Below are 25,158 nucleotides of genomic sequence, written 5' to 3' on the forward strand. Positions count from 1 at the left end.
GTAGTAAGACATCAGAGGTCACGAGCTGCATTCATGTCAGGGCACAGAGACTATTTTTAGTCTAACCTTCACTCAAGTCTGGTGAGTAAACAAATACACCATTTGACTAAAATTGTAATGTAGTTCATGGATAGTGGAAAATATTGGGGTTTGTTAAGGATTACTTTTAGTCTGTTTTCTTTGGATTTGTTTGGTTTAGCATTTATTAATTTCTCGAACACTTTGTGTATGGTTAATAGCAAAAACAAAGGAAGTGAAGGCAAGAATACAGAGATTCGGAGGAGCAAAATAGACTTTAATATGGTAAATCTCTTAATGACATTAATTTAATGAATGATAACGAATGCATCACAAGTTAAGTGTGTATACATTTGGACTTACAAAAATATATGCACTTAAAAGTTTGGACATAAATACATAAATGATAAATAATTGAGCACAAGTAAATAATGTACAGTAAATAGATCTATTTTACAAATAAATGTAAATTTCTTAAAGATCTGTTCTTTTGTCTTGGTCAATAGAATCAACAGGAATTCTATTTATACATTTGGGTCATTCTATAATTTAGTCTACATTTCATGTCCATTGATGATCTCTCTTTTTTATCTATTTTCTTAGAATGCATAGTATAATCTCATATTTTCTATTTGATCTCACCACATTTCATAAACCTTAATTTTGCCTTTATGTCCTTTGAATTATAGTTTTTACAATGTCCACTTTTTGAATTGAGTGGGTTTTTTTCTTTTTTCTATATTTGATCTCCAGTGACATGATAAAAGATGAAAACATCTTTTTATCTGTACTATCAAATTGGTGTTTAATGATCAAACTTGGCAACTAGCAGACAAGTTACACTGTTGAAAAATATTTAAACTGAAACCAATATTTCTTTGAGAAAGAGCTTTGTTTTTCCTGATATGAATTGTACCCAAAATTATATAAGGACTGATAACATGATTTCCCCTTCATAAGTCATGTTGGATAAGGTATTTTCGTTTTTAGGTCTGGAAGTATGTGCATGCAGTCCAGCAGAAGCTCATCCACCACGAGATGCTCAGTGTTGCTGTTGCTCTTCTTTCTGATAAACACACACACATTTTAAACTATTATTTGTTTTTCCAGAAGGAAATATCAGCACTTACAATGCCACAAACATTATTAGCAGCTGAAGCACAGGAGCAAGTATAAAAATAAAAAAAAAGATTTACCATTTGGTTACATTTTAAATAGTGAAAGTCCTATTGTTAGTAAATGTAAGCTGGTGAAAATGTAGTATTGAATGTTTTGATGAAATTAAAACCAATTATATGGCTAATTAACAGCTGATACTGTGTCAAAGTCTGAGTCTGGTCTGCAGTTCAATTAACTTCAGTGTTTTACAACACAATCACCGCTGGATGACTCTAGTGTCCCAAAAACCTTTTCAAAGGTCAAAGAGCCCCTGAGGAACAGGAAGTGTGTCAAGTATTCATCAGCACCAACACAGTTAATGAGATATAAATCAGAGTGTTAACTAGCAAATGAGAATAAAGTTCAGCCCCAGTTAACTGTCACTAGTTGGCCTCGTCATTATCAAAATATGGTTGGTTTTGCCAGGAAATATAAATAAATAAAAATGTTGTTCCTGAACAATCTCGTCTCTTCTATCTGTTATAACACTAAATAAGGAAGTGATTATTATTATTATTTTTTATATATATATATATATAAACAAACCAGGGATTTACACCAGCACAAGTAAAGCTCTCGCATGGATTCAGCAACAAATGGAGGTGTATATATATATATATATATATATATATATATACACCTCCATTTGTTGCTGAATCCATGCGAGAGCTTTACTTGTGCTGGTGTAAATCCCTGGTTTGTTTTTTTGTCCACAGCTCTCTGCCCAGCTGGCTGCCCCCACCAATGTCCACCCGGACCCCTGACAGGCCAGCGGCCCTCCGCTGTCCCCCTGCAGACAGAAAACTAGGGGTTCAACTAAAGATTGGCTGTTTGAATAATGGCTGTTGTAGCTCTTTGTGATGATAATACACAGATGCTGTACCTGACATGTCCCAGCACCACCCTCCGAGAATCCTGCACAGATGTTCCAGGGGGTCAGACCCAGTCCCTGTCTGCTGGACAGTAACGGGACCCGAGCGGTATGAATGGACACACTGGCCTCTCCTGCGCAACACACACGTGTGTATTCTGAAGACACCAACTGAATACACACTCAGAAAGCAATATGGTTCAGTCTTCAAAAGCTGTCAAACTTGTTTACTACACGCATTTGCCCAAGAAATACCAGCTGTTTTTCAATTCAGTGCCATTTGAACTGTACTAACACCTGTAGGATCCACACTCACCACCATCCACTGTGGCTCCCCAGCCTGAGATCAAACACATCTGGCCATCCTCAAAGCTCTCGCCATAACTGGGCAAACAGATGGGTGCTACTTGATCTGGGAAGGGAGAAAAAGGGGATATATCGTACTAAAACCATGATTAGATTTCAATTTAAAAGTCTGTTTATACAAATATTTCATCCAGTGACTAGAAGCTAATTCTTACCATTGAAAGACAGAGGTAGTTTAATCTTTACAAGCTCTATGTTGTAGTGCATTTCTCTTGGCCTGTAGTTGGCTTGGTAGATGATTTTCTCCACAGAGAGAGCCCCAGATCCACTCAATGGCTGGTCTGTTATCCCAGCATGCACGGCCCATAACAGTGGCTGATCAAAGCTTTGAACAAAAGCAATCACATATTTAAGTACTGGACTAAGCCAAATGAGTCCAGTGCCAGTGTAAACTAGGCTGGATCAGTATCAGATCAACATAAACTAGTCTCAACCAGCACAGAAACAATTTAAACCAGTCTGGTACCAGATCAGGATAAAAAAAAAAAAAAAAGCTTGGACCAGTATCATACCATCACAATCCAGTCTGGATAAGCACAGAACCAGCTTTATTGAGTCTGGACTCTGGACGTGTACCAGATCAATATACACCAGACTGAACGGGCACAAAAAAAGCATAAACCAGCCCTTATCACCATCAGTCTCGCATAAATCAGTGTGGACTAGCACAGAACCAGTATAAACCATTCTGGACCAGAACCTAACCACCATAAAACAGCCTGGACCATCAAAGAAATATCTTAAACCAATTTGGACCAGCACAGAACCAGTAAAAACCAGTCTGGGCCAGCATCGGTTCATCATAAGCCAGTCTGCACCAGCACAGAACCAGTAAAAACCAGTCTGAACCAGTATCCAACTAGCATAAAACAGTCTGGACCAGAACCAGACTATTATAAACCAGTCTAGTCCAGCACAGAACCAGTAAAATCCAGTCTAAACTAGCATGCAACTGGCATAAAACATTCTGGACCAACACAAAACCAAGTTTTTTTTTTGTACCAAGTCAACATGATATATGTTCATTTGTGTGTGTGTGTGTGTCAGAGCAGTGAGAATCCAGCGCTCACTGATGATCGTTCCTCCACACAGATGCTGGTTCTGGTAGTGAAGGCTGACCTGCCACGGGACCAGCTCAGACCTCGACACGTTCCCTCCCGCAACACGACTGCGGACGGCTGGCCTGGAGCCACACTCTACACCACAACACACAACACTGGATCTGAGTGGAAACCTCACTGACACAATACAAAAGCCACAAGTGTTTTATACCATATAGCTGTTTGGTTCTGGGTGGTTTCTGAGTGTTTACTGACTAAACGTCATACACGATACAGATTACAGTCTTACATAAGTATAAGTCACTGAAGCAATTGGTAACTGTTGTGACGTTTATCTTTAATAATAATAAAAAAAAAAAAACTATAGTCACTATACCTGAACTGCATCGAGTCTTTCTGGAATAATAATAAATACATTTTCAGTTCCATCAATATCTTTCTGTCTGTCTGAACTACACACACAGTTAACTGTATTCAGGTTTCATTTCTATGCTTCCATTCCAGTTCACTGACTTGATGAGTCTGACCCTAACCACTTAAAGGAGTAGTTCCCCTAAAATGAAAATTTGCTGAAAATATTCTCAAACTAAGGCCATCCAAGATGTAGATGAGTTTGCTTCTTCATAGTTAAAGATTTAGAGAAATGCAGCATTACATCACTTGCTCACCAATGCAGTGAATGGGTGCCGTTAAAATGAGAGACCAAACGGCTGATAAAAACATAACAATAATCATGAAGTAATCCACACCACTCCAGTCCATCAATGAATATATTGTGAAATGAAAAGCTGCATATATGTAAGAAACAAATCCATCGTTAAGGTGCAACCGTCAATTTAACTTTTTTAACTTGAATCCATTGCTTCTACATAATCCATAATAACTCCTCCTCCACTGAAAAAGTTATGTTGTCCTCTCACATTAAAACATCATGTTTGTTTACAACTGTTATCACATGTAAACGGTGCATGATGTTTGCATATTTCTCTCCTGATTCAGACAAGATTACTTTTTCTCTGGAGAAGACAGTATTAGAGAGGACTCGTATTTTAGCTGGAAGCAAAGTGAAAGACTTCTTAATTACAGATTTGTGTATCACAAACACAGCTTTTCACTTTATAAAACAGGACTGGAGTCGTGTTGATTACTTGTGGATTATTGTGATGTTTTTAATCAACTGTTTGAACTCTCATTCTGACGGCACCCATTCACTGCAGAGCAACCATGGGCGATCAAGTGATGTAATGTGGACTATATATTTAAACTGGAGCGAATACGAAACGGTGTCGGGAATCTTTTTGACTGACATTAAAAAGAACCACATTGTCAACTATTTATTTTATTTTTTTATTTTTTTTTTGGCAGGGTATATTCGGTTGCTTTGCACGAAGGAGTATAAAAGGAGGTTTACCTGAGGTATGAAGAGTTTTGGATCTTGAAGTTGTCTTTAAGTCCTGTTTGGTTGATATTAAGAGCCAGATTATTCTGAAAGACTGCTTCAATGGAGGAGATGGGAAGTTCAGTAGAGTTCACATAACTACAATCAGTAAGAGGAGAACAAAAAACTGGTTTCTTTCACACTGATATCAATTCATTTTGAAGTTATTAAATATATTTAAAAAAAACTATATACCTGACACAAGTGCAATTTCTCTTTCCCTCTAAATTTCATCCTTATTTACTTTGAGTCATAAGCTGTTACTTCTGTAAAGGTGAAAGCACTTGACTGTAGACATGCTGATTGGCGCTCTTATTAAGGAGGTGTGGCTGGAGGGCAATCAGTCATTGTTTTTGACCAAAACAACTACTAAATTCAAGTCCCAAGATGCCTAACATTAAGAACAGACAGACCTCTGAAATTAAAAGACAGCCAGAAGACTGCAGATATTGAATGGAACTTGACCTAGTTGAGGTGAAAAAGCATTTGCTGCGATGATATTTCTTTCTTTCATTTAATGGCAGACTGATTTTGATTGGATTAACTATGCAGATGATGAGGCCACCAGGAACAGAATCTCATTATTATTCGTAGACACCCACACAGTGCAAGAAAACACACTCACACAAACACACACTAGAAAAGTATCATCATATTTCTGTTTAAAAAAGGGAAATCCCTGCTTTGCTCTGGGAAATACATTTATCCTAGAATAGAAGGCATGACAGATGATCATTTTGGCTTCGTTGTTAGTCAACAGACATGAAGAGAATAATTGCAGACCCAGGATCTGAAGTTTCTGGATTACAGTCCTGATCTTTCACAGCTGTCCCACTGAGCAGGACACTGACGGCTGATTCTGTAAATAGCAGAACTATGAGAAAGGGCACCTCAGTCGTGGTATTTACCAGCCCGAGATTCGAACCCACAACCCTAGGGTTAAGAGGCAAACTCTCCTAACCCTAGGGTTGTGGGTTCGAATCTCGGTTTCATTCGTAATGGAGATTCCAAAGTGCTCTTATTTGGTCAGAACCATTGAGAGCGATCGCGGATAGGTCTGTCCTATACACCCAGACTTTTAACAATGCAACAAAATATTTAATCACCATATAGTTCCCACGTCCCTGAATGCTAGAATTCAAATTAACGGTTTTCTTTTGAATAGAAAATGTAATTTATTCCTGTGAAATGCAAAGTTGAATTTTCAGCATCATTACTCCAGTCTTCCGTGTCACATGATCCTTCAGAAATCATTCTGATATGCTGCTTTGCTGCTCAGGAAATATTTCTTATTATCTTTCATGCTGAAAACTGTTCTGTTTATTGTTTGATGAATACAACTTTCAAAACAACAGTGTTTATTTGAAATAAAAATCTTTTGTAACATTATACATTTCTTCACTTCAGTGCACCCTTTCTGAACTGTTGTCAGTCATGGGATCGTGTGAAAAATTTATCTTTGCCATCACAGGAGTTGTTAGAATAAATATATTATTTTAAATTGTAATTTCACAAAATAATTTATTTGTTTATTGTGCTGTATTTTTGATCAAGTAAATGCAATCTTGGTGAGCATAAGAGACTCCTTTCAAAACATAAGAAAAAAAATTATAGTTATTCCAAATATTTGACAAGTAGTGTATATTTAGAAAAACAATAATTAATGATGATGATGTTTTTGGTGATGGTTAAAGGAAAAATGTTGAGGTGTTCAGCAATAAAAAAATAAATAAAAAAAAAGTCTTGTTAAAAGACTTAAATTCTTGAAAAAAGAAAAAAGAAATGCTGCTGTAAGTTGTCTGGCATAATATATTATTGTTTAGCATATAAAAAAAAATAAGCAGTGAGGCTATTTTGTTTTGAAATATTAGTAATAAATGTCCACCAAACCCATTTTGCTGTGACTAGAAACCCACCTTTAGTTAGTTAAACAAACCAATAACTACTTAAAACTTTGAAATTTACATGAAAAGGCATGCTTCATTAAAAGATGAAAAAGAAAGAAATGATCACAAAAAAAATACAGGGGAAAAAAATATTTGAAAGCATAACGACCAAGTTGTACATGCAAGTGAATTCATTGCTTAATGACAAAAAAAGTGAGCACATGATGGATAGCATGAGACCGGAGGAAATTGTGAGAGCTGCTGCAATAGAGCCACCTTGTCAACCTTAAACACAAGGACACCCACAAACACTGTGACATGACATACTGCTGGTCGTGTTCCTTACCCTCTCCTGACCGCTTCCTCCTGAAACAGGCTGCTCCGTCTCTCCTGCTGTCTGGGACGAAGCATGACTCTCCTCTCATCTTCACTCCATCTGGGATGACAGTGACACTGATCCACTTAGGAAGTGAAAAAGTGACGTTGTCAATGGGAATCCAAGGTCCACGGTCTGTTTAATCTTTGTCAGAAAGAATGAAGAATGAATTACATCCAGCGAGTCCAAATCCAAGCAACCGTCTGTGAAATTAGCTTTTGTGAAATTGAAAAATGAAGGGGCTAATCTGAAGGTGACTTACTAGAGCGCTACAGATCTGTCCTTCTGAGTGACTTCATATCTTATACTTGTTCCTCTCTCTCTCTCTCTCTCTCTCTCTCTCTCTCTCTCTCTGTCACACCTGCTCACCTGATGCTCACCTGAGCAGGTGTGCAGCAGTGTTTTGTCATGTCACTACAGCTGTGGATCAGATAATGCTGGACAGTCTCAGCTTCTGAGCTCCGGTTACACTGAAAGGTCAGGCAGGGGCGCCAAACGTGAAAAGGTCATCAGTCTTTAGACGGTTCCCTTACTGAACCTTCAGGGCCATGATTATATTCATCAAGGACCATGTAGTTCCTAGATATATGATATCTGAACCTATATGTATATAATAGGAGATTTTCCACTACTCTAACGTATAGCCAAGACTGAAAAACATATTCTTTTTTTTCTAAAATGGTGAAAATATCCACAGTTATATTCATTTTTTTTAAATAATAATCTTATTTAAAAATTTTTAAATAATAATTTTATCTTAAATAATAATAGTAAAAAAATATTTGTATGGGCTTAAAGTAAAATATATCTAGGTTTTCAGATAATTATTTTGAGACTATTTTGTTCATAAAGGATAAAGTTATATATATAAAAATATTTATTCATAAATATTTATACATAAAAATATTTATACATAATAGTAAAAATAATACAAATATTATAGATAATAAAATGCAATTCAAAAACATTTATGACTGAACAATTTAAATTTCTGAAAATTCATCATGATATTCAGGTTTAAAGTACAAAAATTCTAGATGTTGGGAGACTGTGATAAATGAAAAAAATGTTTTGTTAAAAGACTAGAATTTAGAAAGAAAGACACTTAGTATAATCTACTACTGCTTAACATAATAAAAAAAATAAGCAGTGTGAGGCTCTATTAGTAATAAATCTCCACCAAATCAAAGCCAGCGTTTAGTGCAATGCAGGAAGCTATTTTAAATCAATAAATACATGTCTGAAAGCTTAATGATTAAATTGTACACTCAAGTGTATTCAATGTGTAGGGAAATGTGTTCTAGTACTTTAAACTTCATGGTCATAAAAACAAGAAATCGTTGGATTAATTCAGTCTAATACAGTACATGTGTTTCTGATTCGTAAACATGCACTGTTCTCTTTCTCACCAGCAGGTGCCACTAAAGTGCTTGAGTGCGTCACGCTTCATTGGTCGGGCTTTAGGCAGCGGTTCATGAGTCAGCGCCTCCTCGATTGTTAGGGTGAAGTGGGCTCTGTTGCAGTGATGATTGTGTGATAAAGTAACCGATTTTTACGCAGTTGTAATCCGGTCTCGCGCGCAGTCACGACTACTGGATAATATGAGATGCGTTTGACTCAGCAGCCATAGACTGAGAGAAACAACACCGTGACCGATGAAAAAACTGCACAGGCCAAATATAAAGTGGCATTTATAGTTTCAAAACTTCACTAACTGTTGCCTCCAGTGGAAGCACTGATGTGTTTAAACTAAATCCAGATCATTCACATTCAGCCGTGAACAACACACTGACCAGTGGTCTGAACATGGTTTGTTGTTGTCCTGGTAAAATATGTAAATTATTCATCTCTCATGAAAAAAGTAACATGACAAGTATATTAGGATTCTTTATGTTCAAAAATAATATCTGTAACCCTGACAAATGCATTATTTTATATGAGAAACAGTACACACAGCCTTGAAATTTTTTTTTCAATAACTGATCACTTATTAAAATATTATTTAAAAATAAATATTGGAGTCTATATGTGAGAGTGTGTTTCCTACTTACACTTTTACACACATTTCCATAGTCACAAAATCTGGAAAAAAACTACCTTAAAGGCAACTCAAAAGTGGCATATATATATATATATATATATATATATATATATATATATATATATATATATATATATATATATATAAAGAGATAATATTTGAAGCACCTCAGGTAATATGAAAATAGTGTTTCTCTCTAAAAAAAGATAATGTTTACAGTTACAAAATTAACTTAATCATTAAAGATTTGACAACAAAATGACAAATGCACCATTACCTGAAGGTAGACATACTAAAAGGCCTTTTACTTTCTAAAAAAAAAGCGCAATTATAATTTATTTGGTGGTTTAGGGGACTCGAGGGAAACTAAACGACAACAACATTTTAATTAAAACTATTGATTAAATAAAAGAAAGCAACGGAATTAATTCCCCTTGGATAGACAATTCAAATTCAGAAAAAGGATAGACATCACAGGTCGCCGACAGCGGTGACGTCAAACATCACTCACTCGCGGCTTGACGTCATCGCTAATATACGCTAATGATTGGAGGATTCTAGAGCGCTTCTTTGTGTAGAAGGACCCCACTTCCGCAACACGACAGATCTCGGATTATTGCGCTAATGCATTTCTTAAGGTGCGCACAATCTACAAAAATAAGTTAAAGGCAACAAATACATACATTTATCTTTAATATAATTGCAACATCTGTTGATACCCATAATTTCCGATGCAGTCTGGATTTATTGAGGCTTTCTTCTGGGTTTACGTGATTGATCCATGATGATTTGATCAGCCCATTCTTCTCTACCTGAAAGTATGATAAATATAGCCACGGTTTCGAGCGCCGTCGTGATGTCACTCAGCGGACTTTAGGTGCCCCCTCAGGATGCCTGAGTAGATGCGCTCGCCGCCAATGAGCGTCTCCGGTGTGAATGTCCTTCATTTCTCTGGCTGCCTAGAGAACTTGCCATCACGGATCCCAATTTGGATGTGAAAAGGGGAAGAGAAGCGCCTCTCCGGTTCGCCGCTGCCCCACAATCGCGTGACATTCTGGAGCGTCTGAAAGCGCTTTAACTGCGCGCGACATGGAGTGCCGAGTTCTGTCGATCCAGAGTCACGTCGTGAGAGGATACGTGGGAAATAAATCCGCGTCCTTCCCGTTACAGGTGAGCAGCGTTCATCGGAGGCTCGCGGCACAGTACACTCGTGATTATTATAGTGCATGCCATGCTTGCTGCTGGTGAAAGGGAAGGTCACATGGTCAGTTTTTCCTTGCATACTATTCTATAATTATGTAGTGAATTTCCCTCATCCCGAGACTAGACGGTTAATTCTCAGAACTTGACCCCTTGATTAAAATATGTTTCTGATTGTAACTTGTCTAATTGATTGCCACAGAAACTATTAAAGCAGGCTCATTAGGTTTTGAACGGCTCCAGCTGTCATACCTTCATTTGCTCGAGCCGTTCTTCTGCACGCTCGTGATGACTTACGTCTCCGAGACTGACGTCACAGCCGGGTGGCTCAATTCCAGCAAAATCGTGACTTTTTTTTTTTCTTTTTCTTCAAAGGCTTTTCCAGCCGCGTCTAAACCCCACGCTCGTGCTTCCTGCATTTGAATGTTTCATCTTTAAACCTCTGATTGTTTCAGTGACAGAGAGTGCTGTTTTAGATAAGATAACCCTCGTGTTTTGGAATCGTCTTTATATTTGAGTTCCTATGCAAACACCCCAAATCTGTACACGTGAATGCTATTAATAGAACTAATACTAATTCTAAGTGAAGTTAACCTTTTTATTTCCCCTCAGAATATGTTCCTGTGATTATCTGACATGACCATATTATAGTAGACAGATCAGACTAAAGCTTGAACTTTTCTGGCTCATTTGCATAATGCATCATCTTTTGAGCTCTTGAACTTGAAACCAACTATGCCTGTGTTATTAGTGTGATCATTTAGGAAGCTATTGATTTTAAAAGCATATATTAGACACCTAAACTTTATTAATCATAGTTTTTTTTTTTTTTTACAATGGATTGAACCTAGCAGGATAGAAAAGCTGTTAAGGTTGCCCATAATAACCATATGAATGTTGAATATGAATGACCCCAAATGTAATGCTATGACTCATTTGTGTAATGCTATGACTCATAAAAGCAACTAATATGCATGTGTTATGTAGGAAGTTAAAAGCATATGTTAGACTGGTGGTCAAGCTCAGACACTTAAACAATATATAGCTAGATTATGTACACAACGAATGGAGCCTAGCAGAATCGTAACTGTGTTAAAGTTACCAGGTGCTCAACAAAGGACTGACAGTTGATTTTTATGTTTAACCATCTGATGAAGTCATATTGTGTAAGAATAGTATATATTCTTATTCTGACTATCACAGACTCTTGTGTTATTGGATTGAGTACTTTATCAATCTGTGTCACTGTCTGAATGAACTTCTTTTCATGTCTGGAATGTGTGTGTGTGTGTGTGTGTGTGTGTGTGTGTCAGGTCTTGGGGTTTGAGGTGGACTCGATCAACTCTGTTCAGTTCTCCAATCACACAGGTAAGCTGACACAAACATTCTGCTGATTTTTGGAGAACAGCTTGTCACAGTGATACAGTGTCATTAGAAAGCATTTTAGATCAAAGAATTGTGTGGTTAAAGAGTCTCAGTATATTTGTTATCATGATGTCACACATGCACTGATGAATAGAATGTGTTACTGTATGATGTCACAGATCCTTTAAATCATTTCCTGTTATGTTTTGATTGAGACCTTTTTACTTAAGGGCAGAATACTGCTCATTTCTTTGTTCCTTTTTTTCTTTTTTTTCTGAGCTGTCCCTTTAAAGAAGTCTGTATGAGAGAGAAAAATTTATATAGTACTAGAAAAGTTCCCTCTGGTGACATAGAACTGGTATGTATGCACAGGTGTCACAGGTTTATTTGTCACTGCTAAACGTCCCAACATGATTTCTGGATCAGCTCCTTATAAGCGCATCCCATTTCAAAGCACATAGGTAGAATAACCCCTACTGGCCTCAGATCATTGGTCTAAACAACACGTGGCACAACCTGCTGTAGACTGTTGCCCTGTGACCGGCCTCCCTCTCTGCTTGACTGCTTTCTTCTCCTCAGGGCTCTAGCGTTGTCTTTAGACACTTGAGTTGGGTTTTTCAAAAGCATTTAAGCCTATAGACAGAGGGACACAGACTCATGCGCTGCTGGCGTATGAAGTATTTCCTAACCAGCAGCTAACCGAGTATCAGGAGTCTGTGGAGAGCTTCTTATCTGGATTAGTGAAGTTGTAGTATGTAGAACGAGTCTTCAGCAGTACTGTGGTTTCAGCACACATGGCTCATTGAAGTCATGGGTAACTGGTTTAGAGTGAGTGGATGGGCAGTTTGAAGGGGTTGGACATCTGAAAAATGTCCTTGATAACTTTTTTTTTGATGGGGGGGGGGTCCCCTGATGTTACATCAAGCTAAAGAAAACAAAGCTACTTCAGCATTTCATTTTTTTTTATTATTCAAAAATGTTTAATTTATTCTTTTATAAAATTTGATTGATAATTTAGTGCAGGAATGCAATATATTGCCACCATGTGGGTCATTTGATGACCAATGTTAGATATTTCCCCACTCTACTATTATGAGCATTTTTTGTTTAATTCAAATGTTTTTTTTTTTTTTCTATAGCACAATTTGAAAGGAATATTTCTCCATCTTCCACTGCTCACTTTGATTACACCACTAAATAGTAAAATAGTTTTTTAGTGGTGTAATCACAGTGAGCAGTGGAAGATTTTTTAAATATATTTATATTAAAAAAGGAGATATTATAGATTCACTACATAAGCCATTTATTGGTTATTAACCATAACAAAGACACAGTTCAAAAGTTTGCAATCTGTAAGATGTTTGCTTTGTTTTTGAAAGATGTCTCTTATGCTTGCCAAGGATGTGTTTATTCAATAAAAAAAAACGTAATATTGTGAAATATTACAATTTAAAATAATTTTAATTATTATAATTATTTAAGTTTTTCAAATTTAAAGTATTTATTTAAAATGTATTAATTTACTTTATTTTCAGCATCCATTAATCTACTAAATCATTCTAATATGCTGATTTAGGGCTCAAGAAACCTTTCTTATTATGCTAAATGTTTTTGAAGAGAAGACTATAATAATAAAAAATGAAAAGTTAAGTATTTTTTGTCTGTTGATGTGACAGCAAGGAGATCTCCAAACCGGACCATCCCTCTAACACTTCATAGTTTGACCTTGGATACATTTTTTTACAGGTTATGATGATCTCTGTTCAAGAACATCAATGGGCACTGCAAAGCCTTATGGGTAGAAACAGCATGCGTTCACCTCATGCGGCATCTTCTCAATGCTTTCCCTGATCGTGATTCGGTGTGTAATCGAGTATCTGCATGATACGTGTGGGTGACGTGACTGGGATTAGAGGTTTTGTGGTTCCAGCCGAGAGGCTTTGCAGAGTTGCGACAGCAGAAAATGATGACGACAGACACCCATCTTATCAAAGATTTCCCTTTGCAGTCATCCTCTCCCCATAACACACACACACACACAATGATGCGTCTTTTTCATCAAGCCCCTCAGGCTTTCCTCTGTCCTGTTTCTTAGCAACTAGAAACATACCATGTGACCAGCTCGGTGACTCACCTGAATTGTGACATCACAGCTCCCGCGGCAACAGCAATGGTGTCTGATGAAGCGGTGGCGCTTCTGTCCGTAGCCCGTAGATATGTGAGAGCAGACAGATGATCAGACGAGGAAGTGACATGTGACCAAACGAGATCTTCATGCTCGTAGCATCTCAAACGTCAGCGGCCGCTCTGCATCACTGCTGGATTTTGAATCTGATTTCTGTGTATTTGATCCATGATCTGTCTTGATTCAGGGTATTCTTACTGGAAGGGACATGTCTTGGCTGCAGATGAGCTTCAAGTCCTGTATGAAGGGATCAAACTCAACAACGTCAACCACTACGACTATGTACTTACAGGTCAGTTCTTTGACTGCCATTCAGGCCAATGCATCTCTGTTTGACACGCTACTGTGGATTATTTGCATGCTTAGTAATTTATTGAGCGGAGGGATGAAAAATATGGAATGATGTAATTCTGTGATGGCATAAAGCACTGCACACGGGCCGTAGTGGGACCCTAGAGGCCCTGGGACAGCCGGCACCATATCTAAATGTCATAATATCATAGAGACCATCGAGAGGTGCATATATTATAAACTAGTAAGAGTGGGAGAAAGTGCATGAACAGTTTACATTTCTGTTGATTTAATTTCATTGCTGATATTTTGCAAATATACAAATTTTACATTTTTGTAAAATATTTTCATTCAAATGTATTTTTACAATATTTTTTTTAAGTGTTCATTAAAAAAAAGTGTATAGTTTTTGTCCAGTATTTCACACGTTTTGCATAATTTGACAATTACAACTTGATTTTAAGATATTTTTTATATAATAATTTATATTTATATAGAATATTTATCATTATCATGTTTCATATTTAATCTCAAGCATTGTAACCATGTACACAACATTTTTATATATCTTGATATCTTTGTCTATATCTATATATATTTTGATATCAAAATTGTTTGGTTTTGGATGACACCACAGCTATACAAACTTTAAAAATATATATATTAAATACACTACCTTCATTCAAACGTTTTTTTTTTTTGTTTTTTTTTTTTACTCATCAAAACTACATTTATCTAATCAAAAATACTGTTCTTTCAGAAATCCTCTAATGTGCTGATTTGCTTCTCAAGAAACATTTCTTATTATTATCAGTGCTAAAACAGTTGTGCTGCTTAATATTTTTGTGGAAACTTAACATATTTTATGATAGATTTTCCTAGCTTAGACTTTAAAGTCTGGAACAAGGGTAAAATAATAAAATATATAAAGACATGTCAAAAAGTTTACAGTTTTAAAATGTTCAAATTAGATTTATTAAAAATCAAGCTGGTATGTAAAACATGCTAGGCACTGAAGAAGCTCCCATAGGAGCCAAATTCAACATTGTGGCATTGAGTATCTCATTGGCAAGCCCCTCTTTGTTTAGAAATTTGAATAATCTAGTTGATTTGTTTGTATTGTGCATTCAGTAGGTTAGTGTCATGTTGTCTGGAGTCAGAGAGGAAGTGAACACATCTCTCTCTCCTCCTCTAACAACGCCGGGGGACTGTAGAGGACACAGGGTCATAGAGCTGAGACTGAGAGAAATCCTGTGCTCTGTTGAGTGTGTTAGCGAGCGAGACGTCTCTGGTGCACGGGCTCTCCTTTACCATCACCTTGAGAAGAGAAGGAAGAGAGGAAAGCACACAATGGCTAAAGGGGAAAAGGGGATAATGAAAACATAGGAATAGAGAGCACATTTTTAAACAGTAAAAATAAATTGAGCTTCATCTGAACATAAATAAGATATATAATATGCATATGTATTGGGATTAGATGTAAATAGATTTAGTTGTTTTGTGGGGTTTCGTGTGCGCTTCCGTTCAAAATATTTGGGTCAGATTTAATTTTAATTGAAAGAAATTAATGCTTTTTTTTTTTTTTTTTAGCAAGGATGCATTAAATTGATAGTTTTTGTTGCAGAAGATTTCTATTCTTAATAAATGCTGTTCTATTGAACTTTATATTCATCAACAAAAACATGAAGCAGCTCACCTGTTTTCAACATTTATGATATGAAATGTTTCTTGAGCCGCAAATCAACATATCAGAATGATTTCTGAAGGATCTTCTGACACTGAAGACTGGAGTAATGATGATGAAAACTCAGCTTTGCCATCACAGGAAAAATTTACATTTTTAAATCTATTAAAATGGAAAACAATCATTTCAATAAGTGTATTAACATTTCACAGTATTACTGTTTTTTTTATTTGAATAAATCAGCCTTTGTGCACATAAGAGACTTCATGTACTGACCCCAAACTGCAGTGACTTTTAACATCAAAACCAGACCATTTCTAAATCTCAAGAAAACGTGCTTCTCTTGTATTGATGGTTTAATAATAAAAAAATGAATTGATTTTGGAGGTATGAAATAAAGTAATTTCTTCAAAAATGGCAAAAGCAGCATAATTCTGACACTATTTCACTCACAAATTCTCTGTATTGTAGTAATAACCACAGGTGGCCTGTATCATTAAAAGATTGTATCCACCTCACTGGTTTTAAAATGCTCAGGCTCAAAGAATGAGAAGGACCCAAGACTGATCCTCGAGCTTGTGCTGAGCGGTCAGTTTTTTTTTTTTTTTTTTTTTTTTTTTTTTGAAGGAACATTTTGATCTGGGATGAATGGAGTCGGAGATCAAGAGTAAGATGCTGGTAAGAAAAGCAGAGTACTGATCAAAGCTTTTCTCTCTCCATTACTGCAGGTTACAATAGAGATACATCGTTTCTTGAGATGGTGGTGGACATTGTTCAGGAGCTGAAGAGGGCCAATCCTAACCTTGTATATGGTGAGTGTCATGCTAGGTTAACAAAAGCTACAGATGAGAGTGTGTTTATATAATACCATCAAAAATGTTGGGATCAGTAAGATTTTTTAAAAGAAATTTATACTTTTATTCAGCCACAATGCGTTGCAAGACATTTAAAATGTCACAAAAGATATCCATTTCAAATAAATGCTGTTCTTTTGGACTTTATTGTTGATCAAAGAATCAAAATGTATCAATTTCCACAAAAATATTTAGCAGCACTGCTGTTTTCTTTGTTGATGATGATAATAAATGTTTCTCTGATGGATCATGTGACTCTGAAGACTGAAGTAATGATGCTCAGAATTCAGCTTTGCATCAGAAGAAAAAATTACATTTTAATATTCCTTGTTTTTTGATCAAATAAATGCAGCTTTGGCACATTAATGTACAACTTGTGTTACTCTGTTTTTCTCAGTTTGTGATCCTGTCTTAGGTGACCATGGTTCAATGGTAAGTTAACCCGTTCAGTTGTTTTGTCTTCTGACCCATCCTCTTCATTATATATGAAATAGAATTTGGATAAATGGTGACATGTATTTTTAATATTACTCTTTGTCTTTTGCAGTATGTTCCTCAGAATCTCCATCCTGTGTATAAGAATAAAGTGGTGCCTGTGGCCGATATCATCACACCCAACCAGTTTGAGGCTGAGTGAGTAGAGTCCCTCCTCTCAACAGCTTTGTGTGTGTTATTTTGTGATGGGCTGATGTCAAACCTCTAGCCCCTCACCTGCTTCACTATGACAGAAGAGTGATATTGTTGTTCCCTCTAGTGGTCAGCTGTGGATTTAGCCATAAAGCTTCAGTGCCTCACAGCTGTTCACATCACGCTGATATGCAATCAACTCCTCTAACTCCATCTTCTTTATTCCAGGTTGTTGACGGGGAAGAATATCAGCACAGAGAAAGATGCTGTTGAGGTGAGGTTCAATACATCATGCCCTCAAAAGAGCCTTAAAAATGTGAGGCAGAAATAAATGTCTAGTTATAAATGGTATGCACTAGCAGCAAATGATACACACACCCCAAATTTCCTAAATTAATTTTATTTATTATTATTATTATTATTAATAGTAGTAGTAATTCAGTTAATGTTTTTATTATCATCTTATTATATATTATATTTATATTTTATTTATATGTTATATTATGTTGTATTATCATTGAATATTTAGTAATAATACAGGTCATTTTAAAATATTGTTAATTAAAAATAAAAATTATTAATATTGTCAGTAATGTTTTAAAATTATTGTTTTATTGTTTTTATTATTATTATAAGTAGTAGAAGTAATACAATTAATGTTTTTATTACTATTATCTTATATATATATATATATATATATATATATATATATATATATATATATATATATATATATATATAATATTTTATCTTTTATTACTGTATTTTAATCACTGAATATTTAGTAATTGATGATTTTAAAATACTGTTAATTAAAATGATTATTATTATTGTTGTCAATAATAATGTTTTAAAATTATTGTTTTATTACTACCTTATCTAATATATTCTTCTTCTTATTGTTATTATTATTATTAATGTTATGTACTGTAAATAATATTAATAATGATTATAATTGTTGTTGTTATTGATAATAATATAAATAACAACAATAATACAAATATTTTAAAGTGGCTGTTATCATAATAACTAATTATATTCAGGTGATGGACCTGCTGCATAAGATGGGTCCAGACACAGTGGTCATCACCAGCTCTGATCTGCCCCCTCGTCTCGGAGACAGATTCCTGGTGTCTTTCGGCAGTCAGCGCATTTGTAAGTGTGTGTGCTTCCTGTGCAACTCAAAATTGCTTTGTCATCAATTTATTGGAATGCATATGAATTAAGATATTTGTATATTTATTTGAACCGCCTACATGTGATCATTGTGTAGCCTTGTGGTTAAAGATCAGGGCTGGTTCATGAATGATAAGTTCTTGTGGAGAAATAAGCATGTTTCTGCAGTGATGCCGGACGGTTCAAGGAAGACCCAGCGGATCCGAATAGAGGTGCCGAAGGTGGACGCCGTGTTCGTGGGGACCGGTGATCTGTTTGCTGCTATGCTGTTGGCCTGGACTCACCATTACCCAACAGACCTGAAAGTACAGCATATTAAATCAATATGCAATAAATGCATCACAGTGATCATGCAGCATAGTCTCTTTCTCACTGTTATTCTGTTCTTCGCAGACAGCATGTGAGAAGACGTTCTCCGTCATGCACCATGTCATTCAGAGGACTATATCTTATGCCCATGGTAAAACAACAGCTAAAAGTTGTTTATTTGAGATGTATATGCATGGGGTAGGGTTGTCAATATAACATTTTCAGCATCGGGGTGATACCAACAACAAAAACTAATATATTACTGAACACACTCTTGTATGTTAAAGGGTTAAACAATTTAGCATTACCAATTTAAGCCTTCAAGTACTTTTAATTTAAGTAAAGTACATTTTCAAGTAATTAAGTCAATAATAAAACAAAAATACAAATAAATAAGCAGTGCTCAATGTTTTTCAGGTATCTTGCAACAATATGAAGTAATGAAATCCATTAAATAATTGGGGGGGAATTATATTTTTAATTGTATTCAATATTTTCATATTTTTTTAACTATTAAAGTGATAAAATCTTGATCAAAACATAGAATATTTGTTTGGTTAACAGTTATGGCCATTGAAAAGTCTCAGCATGTATTTCATACATCACTACCATTTTTATTTATATACACTAACTACCGTTTGGGGTCAGCAGGATTTTTTTTTGTAAAGAAAATAATATTTATATTTAGCAATAACCCATTAAATTGATCAAAAGTGACTGTAAAGGCATTTATAATGTTACAAAATATTTCAACTAATGAACTTTATAGTCATCAAGGAATCTTGAAAACAATACATCACAGCAGCACATCTGTTTTCAACATTGATGATAATAAGACATTTTTGTTGAGCAGCAGACCAGCAATATTAGAATGATTCCTGAAGGATCATGTGACACTGAAGACTGGAGTAATGATGCTGAAAATACAGGTTTACATCACAGGAATGAAGGAATTTTTTCACAATATTGTCTAGTTTTTACTGTGGGATTTTAACCAAATGAATGTATCCTTGGTGAGCATGAAAGGCTTCTTTCAAAAACATGACAAGATCTTACCGACCACAGTAAGCTCGTTTCATTGAAATGCCTTCTTCTCTCTCTCTCTCTCTCTCTCTTGTATTTTCAGAGTTGGCAGGTCCTGGTAGAAGACCGAGCCCTTCCCAGCTGGAGTTACGGATGGTCCAGAGTAAAGCTGACATCGAGGATCCAGCCATAGTCATTGAGGCCACTGTTATATAGAGCCGCCACACGCCACATCTCATCCACACATCTCACCCTCCGCTCACAACTGCACAATGTATAGATGTTGTACATTTTGATATGTAATGTGACATTGCCTTAGAATCTCAGCTAGAGCACAACAGTTCCATTTGAAGAGATCCGGCAGGGTACAGCCAAACAAGCGAGAGGGAGAGAGCCATCGTGTAATGAAGGGAAGAAGAGAGTGGGAGAGATGATCAGCCCTCTCTCATTCACACTTTCTTTGTGCATCTTCACCATCTCTGTCTCTCTCTTTCTCTCAAAGCTCCTCAAGAACTCCGGTACGTCCTGCACATAAAGCCCAGTCACTGACATTTCCAGACCAGGTCAGTTATATAACTAAACTGCCATTGATCTAGTGAGGACCAAAATTAATAATTAACATTAATATAGGTGTGTCGCTTTGGACACTCTATCATTTTTAAGTCAGAGCAGTTCAGTAACAAACACAGAAATTAAAACCTAGATGGCCGACTCTCACAAAAACTGTCTGGGTCATATTTGAGCCCAGAATTAAAAGATCAAATTAAGATATTTATTGCATAAAGAAAACTGAAGGATATTATCAAAACCATTAAGATTATGTGCATATATATAAAATTTTATTATTATTATATTATTTTCCCCATAATTTTTCCCACTTCTCTGTTGCTCACTGTAATGTGAAAAATATCCTTATATCTTATACATTTTAATCATATATCATTTTAATTATATACTATTTATATTCTTATTTATAAATAAAAGAATATATATTATGTATGTGTGTATATATATATATATATATAATGTATGTATGTTTTTCTTTTCTTTTTTACATCTATTCATATATATATATATATGAAGAGATGTAAAAAAGAAAAGAAAAACATACATACATATGCATACATTATATATATATATATATATATATTTTTTTTTTTATTATTATTATTTTGCCAGACAGGATGAAGATTTTTTTTTTCATTGATGAAATGTGATTATTTTTCACATTACAAACAATGTTGGTACTAAACATAGATTATCTTTATGCAAAAATATAACCCTGTGCTTTTCTCTTTTGAATTGGGTGTTTAGTGTGGCTTTGACTTTTCTTTGTGAGATTTACCCAGAAAGCTTTGCTCACTGCGGTTCTTGATAAGATCAGGAAAAGAAATCTGGAAAAGATGTGTTGTTGCCAACCTTGAAAATGAACAAGTACATTGTTAAATGTGTATTACAGACCCAAAGCACTCATTTGTGTGGAAAGTCCTACTTGTGTCTAAAATGTGTTTGATTTTTTTGTGACTATATTCTTCCGAAAAGGGAGATTTTATTGAAGAGATGCACTGCTGTATTTTGTGACTTTTTGATGTTTTTGGTGGGAGATACTGTAATGATTTTTGGCCTTGCTCAATGTATGATTTAATTCTCGTTCCATTGACTTCATTTTACATCGAGCATTTATAAATGCGGAAGTCTGAGCATTTCACTTCATGTTTGTTTGTCAGTGAAACTAACATTATCATGTCATTTGCTTTGTACTGATTGTATTTGCATTGATAATCTACTTGTTTTTACAAGCAGAAGAGACTTTAAAGTAGTTTTACATTTTTATTTGATAGTATTTTCATATCTTAAAAGGAAAAGACTTGTATGAAGTTGGTGGGAACTTCTTAAAATGCCTTGATTAACAGTAGCTGTGTGTGTGTGTGTGTGTTAGTCTGGTGACCTGCGCCTGCTTCTCTCTCTCTGTGTCAGAGAACATGGTGTCTCTCGGTTACAATGCTGTGAAAGATAATAAAAGGCAGATGAGTTATATATTTAATCAGACTTGTTCTCCTTTGTTCAGTTCATAAGGAGATTGATTCTGTCAGCTGTGTGTGTCCTATGTCTGTTTCTATCTGTTTGATCCATTCTCCATGACACTCAGCAGTTATATGTGGATTTCTCAAGTATTATTTTAGTTTTGACTTTGACTAATGCTCTTCCAAAACTAGTCACATTTCTTTCATCCATCTTTTCATCCTCTGATCATTTCTGAGTTGCATTCGTATTTGAAACACTCAAAACTCCTTCTGACGGAATCTCACGAAAACATACCCATGTCACATTTAACTCCAAAGTCAAAAGAAAAAAAGAAGAGGGAACAAAAAAGAATCTTTCATTTGAAGAAACAAAGCCTATTTTAGGACTATTATATTTGGGGGGGGGATTTGTAACATTGTTTTTGGTGTCAGTTTTGCACATTTTATTGTAATACAATAATTTATTACATTTAAATCAGCATAAATAAATAAAAAATGTATAATAATTTTTTTTTATTATTATTATTATTTTATTTTTTTTGCATTACCGAAATTATAAATGTAATTGTGATGGAAATAGTTTTAGAATTAAAAAAATAACTAAATTTAGACAGCATCTCAGGACTAGAAAGTGCTCAGAAAATCCATGTTTTTTTTTTTTTAAATATAAAATTCATGGTTTTTTTTTATTTTATTTTATTTTTTTAGAAAATTCATGTCTCTTGTTTATTTTATTTATTTATTTTTTGGAGTGAAATATGACCCAAGATATGTTCTTTACTGAGATTCATCTCTTCATCTACTCGGCTTCTAGCTATTCACCTTCCCTAGCAAAAAAAACAAAAACAAAAGATGGCCATGTGCAGGACTAATCAGGGGACAGCAGCAGTGGTCTGAGGGGCATGTGCTTCAGCTTTTCATTAGTTACTGAACTGTAATCGAACTTCTTATGTGTATTTGTACATTGTGTATATGTACGTGTGAATGACAAAAGAGTGGCTCTGCCGTGAGTGTGTGAGTATTTGTGTTCTCTGAATAAACGGAGGAGGGAAGGAAAATAAGAAAAGCGAAGTCTAGTCTTTGTCAGTAAAGACAGTGAGGTGTTACACAGATGATCATGACATCACTGAATAAATGATACTGGTACCATTCACTAATGCCTCTTGTTCAAGGGCAACTAAACAGCTTTGGTTTAGCGCAAGAGGTCCACTTGTGCATGATACTTTGGTTGACCTCATCGTCTGCAGTTAAATGTTAATGTTAACTTTATTTAAAGCGAAAGTATGTACGTTTATACCTTGAAATATCGGTTTCAAAATCTTTCTGATGGTAAGCGGACTCTTAATAAGGCGAATGGCTGTTGTTTCTTTTCCACGCTTCCTCCCAAACATCGGTTCTGTGTACATTTGATGAGCGGGTACGGATTCCCGCGAAAAATGCTATACAGCGCCAACAAATACAGAAAACTACATACAGTTGCTTTAGATATACCAGCAACATGCTTGCAATGAAAGCACACTTGTGTTTATTGTTAATTGATAAACGAGTGTGTCCTGATAGAAAAAAAACCCAGTCAGAACATCATACTGACTAAAAAGAAAAACCCACTCTATTAGTGGGCAGCCAAATATTCGTTATCACAGTGATGTCTAGTCATCCCTGAGGGAAGTGTTGTCAGGAACTGCATTTTTTTTTTTTTTGTTCTGTAATCATAATGTTTGTAAATGATATAAATTGTGTGCTGTCTGTTGTAAGACTGTGGCTCAAAGATGACCAAATGACGCTGAGCTCCTTCTGTTGGATGGAGCTTCTATCGTCTGAGAAAAACTAGTCCACTTCCATTATTTAGGCCATAAACAAATATAGGTCCCCTAATGCCGTTCTGTTTTTGAACTGATGTCCTGACTCCATGATACGGTTAAATCGCTTTGACCTATAAGTATATGTCTTCATCTGTATTTTGTATAATCAGCTGCCTTCCATTACAAGGCTTTCAATGCCTTACAGCATGAACAAAAAAGCATTTCAGGCCTACTAGTGCTGAAAAAACCCAGCTATTCTTCACGTTAGATGTGACTTCCATTGCTCTGACTGTTTCAGTGAGTGCAGGTTTTATTATTTAATGTTTCATTTCATTTTCACGTAGACAGAATAGTTTCCGAGGATGTTTTCGTAATGTAGGATGAAACATATTTAGAAAATGATGGAATTTGACAGAAATGAGTCATTGTGTCAGTGTGGATCTTTATTTCATATGTAGAATGCTTGCTGTCCACAACATACTGTTTAATAGAAGATTGTACAGCAAGATTACATGAGAACACACTTGAAATGTGTGACAGAACGCCAAATATGAATTTCAGTGATATCATAATAGACATTTTAACGTGCTGCCGGGGCAACATTTGCAACAACTTCTCTGTAAATATGTGTGTCTCTCTTAACAGTTCTAATAGTGTCAGTGCTTCATGATTCATTTTGATTCCCTCTCTGTTGAAATGGTTGGTATAATATCAGAAATCATACTTGTCTGTTTTTTATGTTCTCTCTTTGATTTTCCATTCTGAACGGGGTCAGAAAAAAACAATAAACAATAAATGTTTGGTAAAGTTTTTAGTGCTTTGTTTTCATATTCTGAATATTTTATATTATATATAACAATAAAGATTGTAGTGTACAAATCCACATTTATATTGTATGTATGTTATATAATGCAATAAAGGAAAACAAAGTATTATATTAGATTTTGAATGCGTGTTTCAATCTTTGTTGTCATAATGGTGTATATACAGTATGCCATTCTTTTTCATGTGTATATAGCCTATACTCACAAATTCTCATTATTAAAATCAATGTAAAGACATGATGCCACACAAAAGCCAGACTAAATTATGCCTGCTCTAAGCCACTGTGCAAATGCATATGCTGCCTCTGTGCAGTAAATGCATGGACTAAATGCAACTGCTGCACCGCCTTTGAGGCAAAGTGCATTTTAAAGAAGACAAATTGAATGTCTAAGACACTTACAAATGTGTTTTGTAATTTTATCGATTAGGTCAGCGTCTTACAGAGGCTGAGAGGAGCGGTGGAACTACTAAACGCCATTGTTTCCAGTCGAAGAGGAGAGGTAATCGGACAGGAAGTCCCATGACTAGATGCAATGTGTGTGTATCGTGCGTGGATAGATAACGACACGTCTGTGCAG

At 35.4% G+C, this 25,158-nt stretch overlaps 2 protein-coding genes and 1 long non-coding RNA gene across 4 annotated transcripts; 1 reads left to right on the plus strand and 2 right to left on the minus strand.

The window, feature by feature from the left end:
• Positions 1–318: 318 nt before the first annotated feature.
• Positions 319–2,870, minus strand: LOC128018522 (transmembrane protease serine 3-like). The gene is made up of 5 exons (XM_052604085.1): positions 2,569–2,870; positions 2,364–2,459; positions 2,060–2,181; positions 1,817–1,966; positions 319–1,084 (listed from the first exon to the last, which is right to left on the minus strand). Exons 1-5 carry the CDS (start codon positions 2,618–2,620, stop codon positions 1,061–1,063), a joined length of 444 nt encoding a protein of 147 aa, XP_052460045.1. The 5' UTR covers positions 2,621–2,870; the 3' UTR covers positions 319–1,060.
• A 6,945-nt stretch (positions 2,871–9,815) lies between these two features.
• Positions 9,816–25,082, plus strand: LOC128018542 (pyridoxal kinase-like). 2 transcript variants are annotated; one of them, XR_008184905.1, is made up of 12 exons: positions 9,816–10,385; positions 11,729–11,783; positions 14,153–14,257; positions 16,669–16,752; positions 17,192–17,226; positions 17,342–17,427; positions 17,650–17,695; positions 18,465–18,576; positions 18,766–18,902; positions 18,991–19,057; positions 20,033–20,492; positions 25,009–25,082. XR_008184905.1 is itself a non-coding variant. In XM_052604121.1 (11 exons), the coding sequence occupies exons 1-11, from the start codon at positions 10,305–10,307 to the stop codon at positions 20,143–20,145; spliced, it is 921 nt and encodes a 306-aa protein (XP_052460081.1). In that variant the 5' UTR covers positions 9,816–10,304; the 3' UTR covers positions 20,146–20,876. The 2 variants fall into 2 exon arrangements, 1 of the variants encoding a protein (XP_052460081.1); XM_052604121.1 differs by lacking the exon at positions 25,009–25,082 and having other exon boundaries at positions 20,033–20,876.
• LOC128018565 (uncharacterized) lies at positions 9,892–10,958 on the minus strand. The gene is made up of 2 exons (XR_008184912.1): positions 10,668–10,958; positions 9,892–10,456 (listed from the first exon to the last, which is right to left on the minus strand). It is a non-coding gene; the product is annotated as an uncharacterized LOC128018565 (long non-coding RNA).
• Positions 25,083–25,158: the final 76 nt, after the last annotated feature.

Source organism: Carassius gibelio, chromosome A1 (genome assembly GCF_023724105.1).
Source record: "Carassius gibelio isolate Cgi1373 ecotype wild population from Czech Republic chromosome A1, carGib1.2-hapl.c, whole genome shotgun sequence".
Classification (NCBI taxonomy): domain Eukaryota; kingdom Metazoa; phylum Chordata; class Actinopteri; order Cypriniformes; family Cyprinidae; genus Carassius; species Carassius gibelio.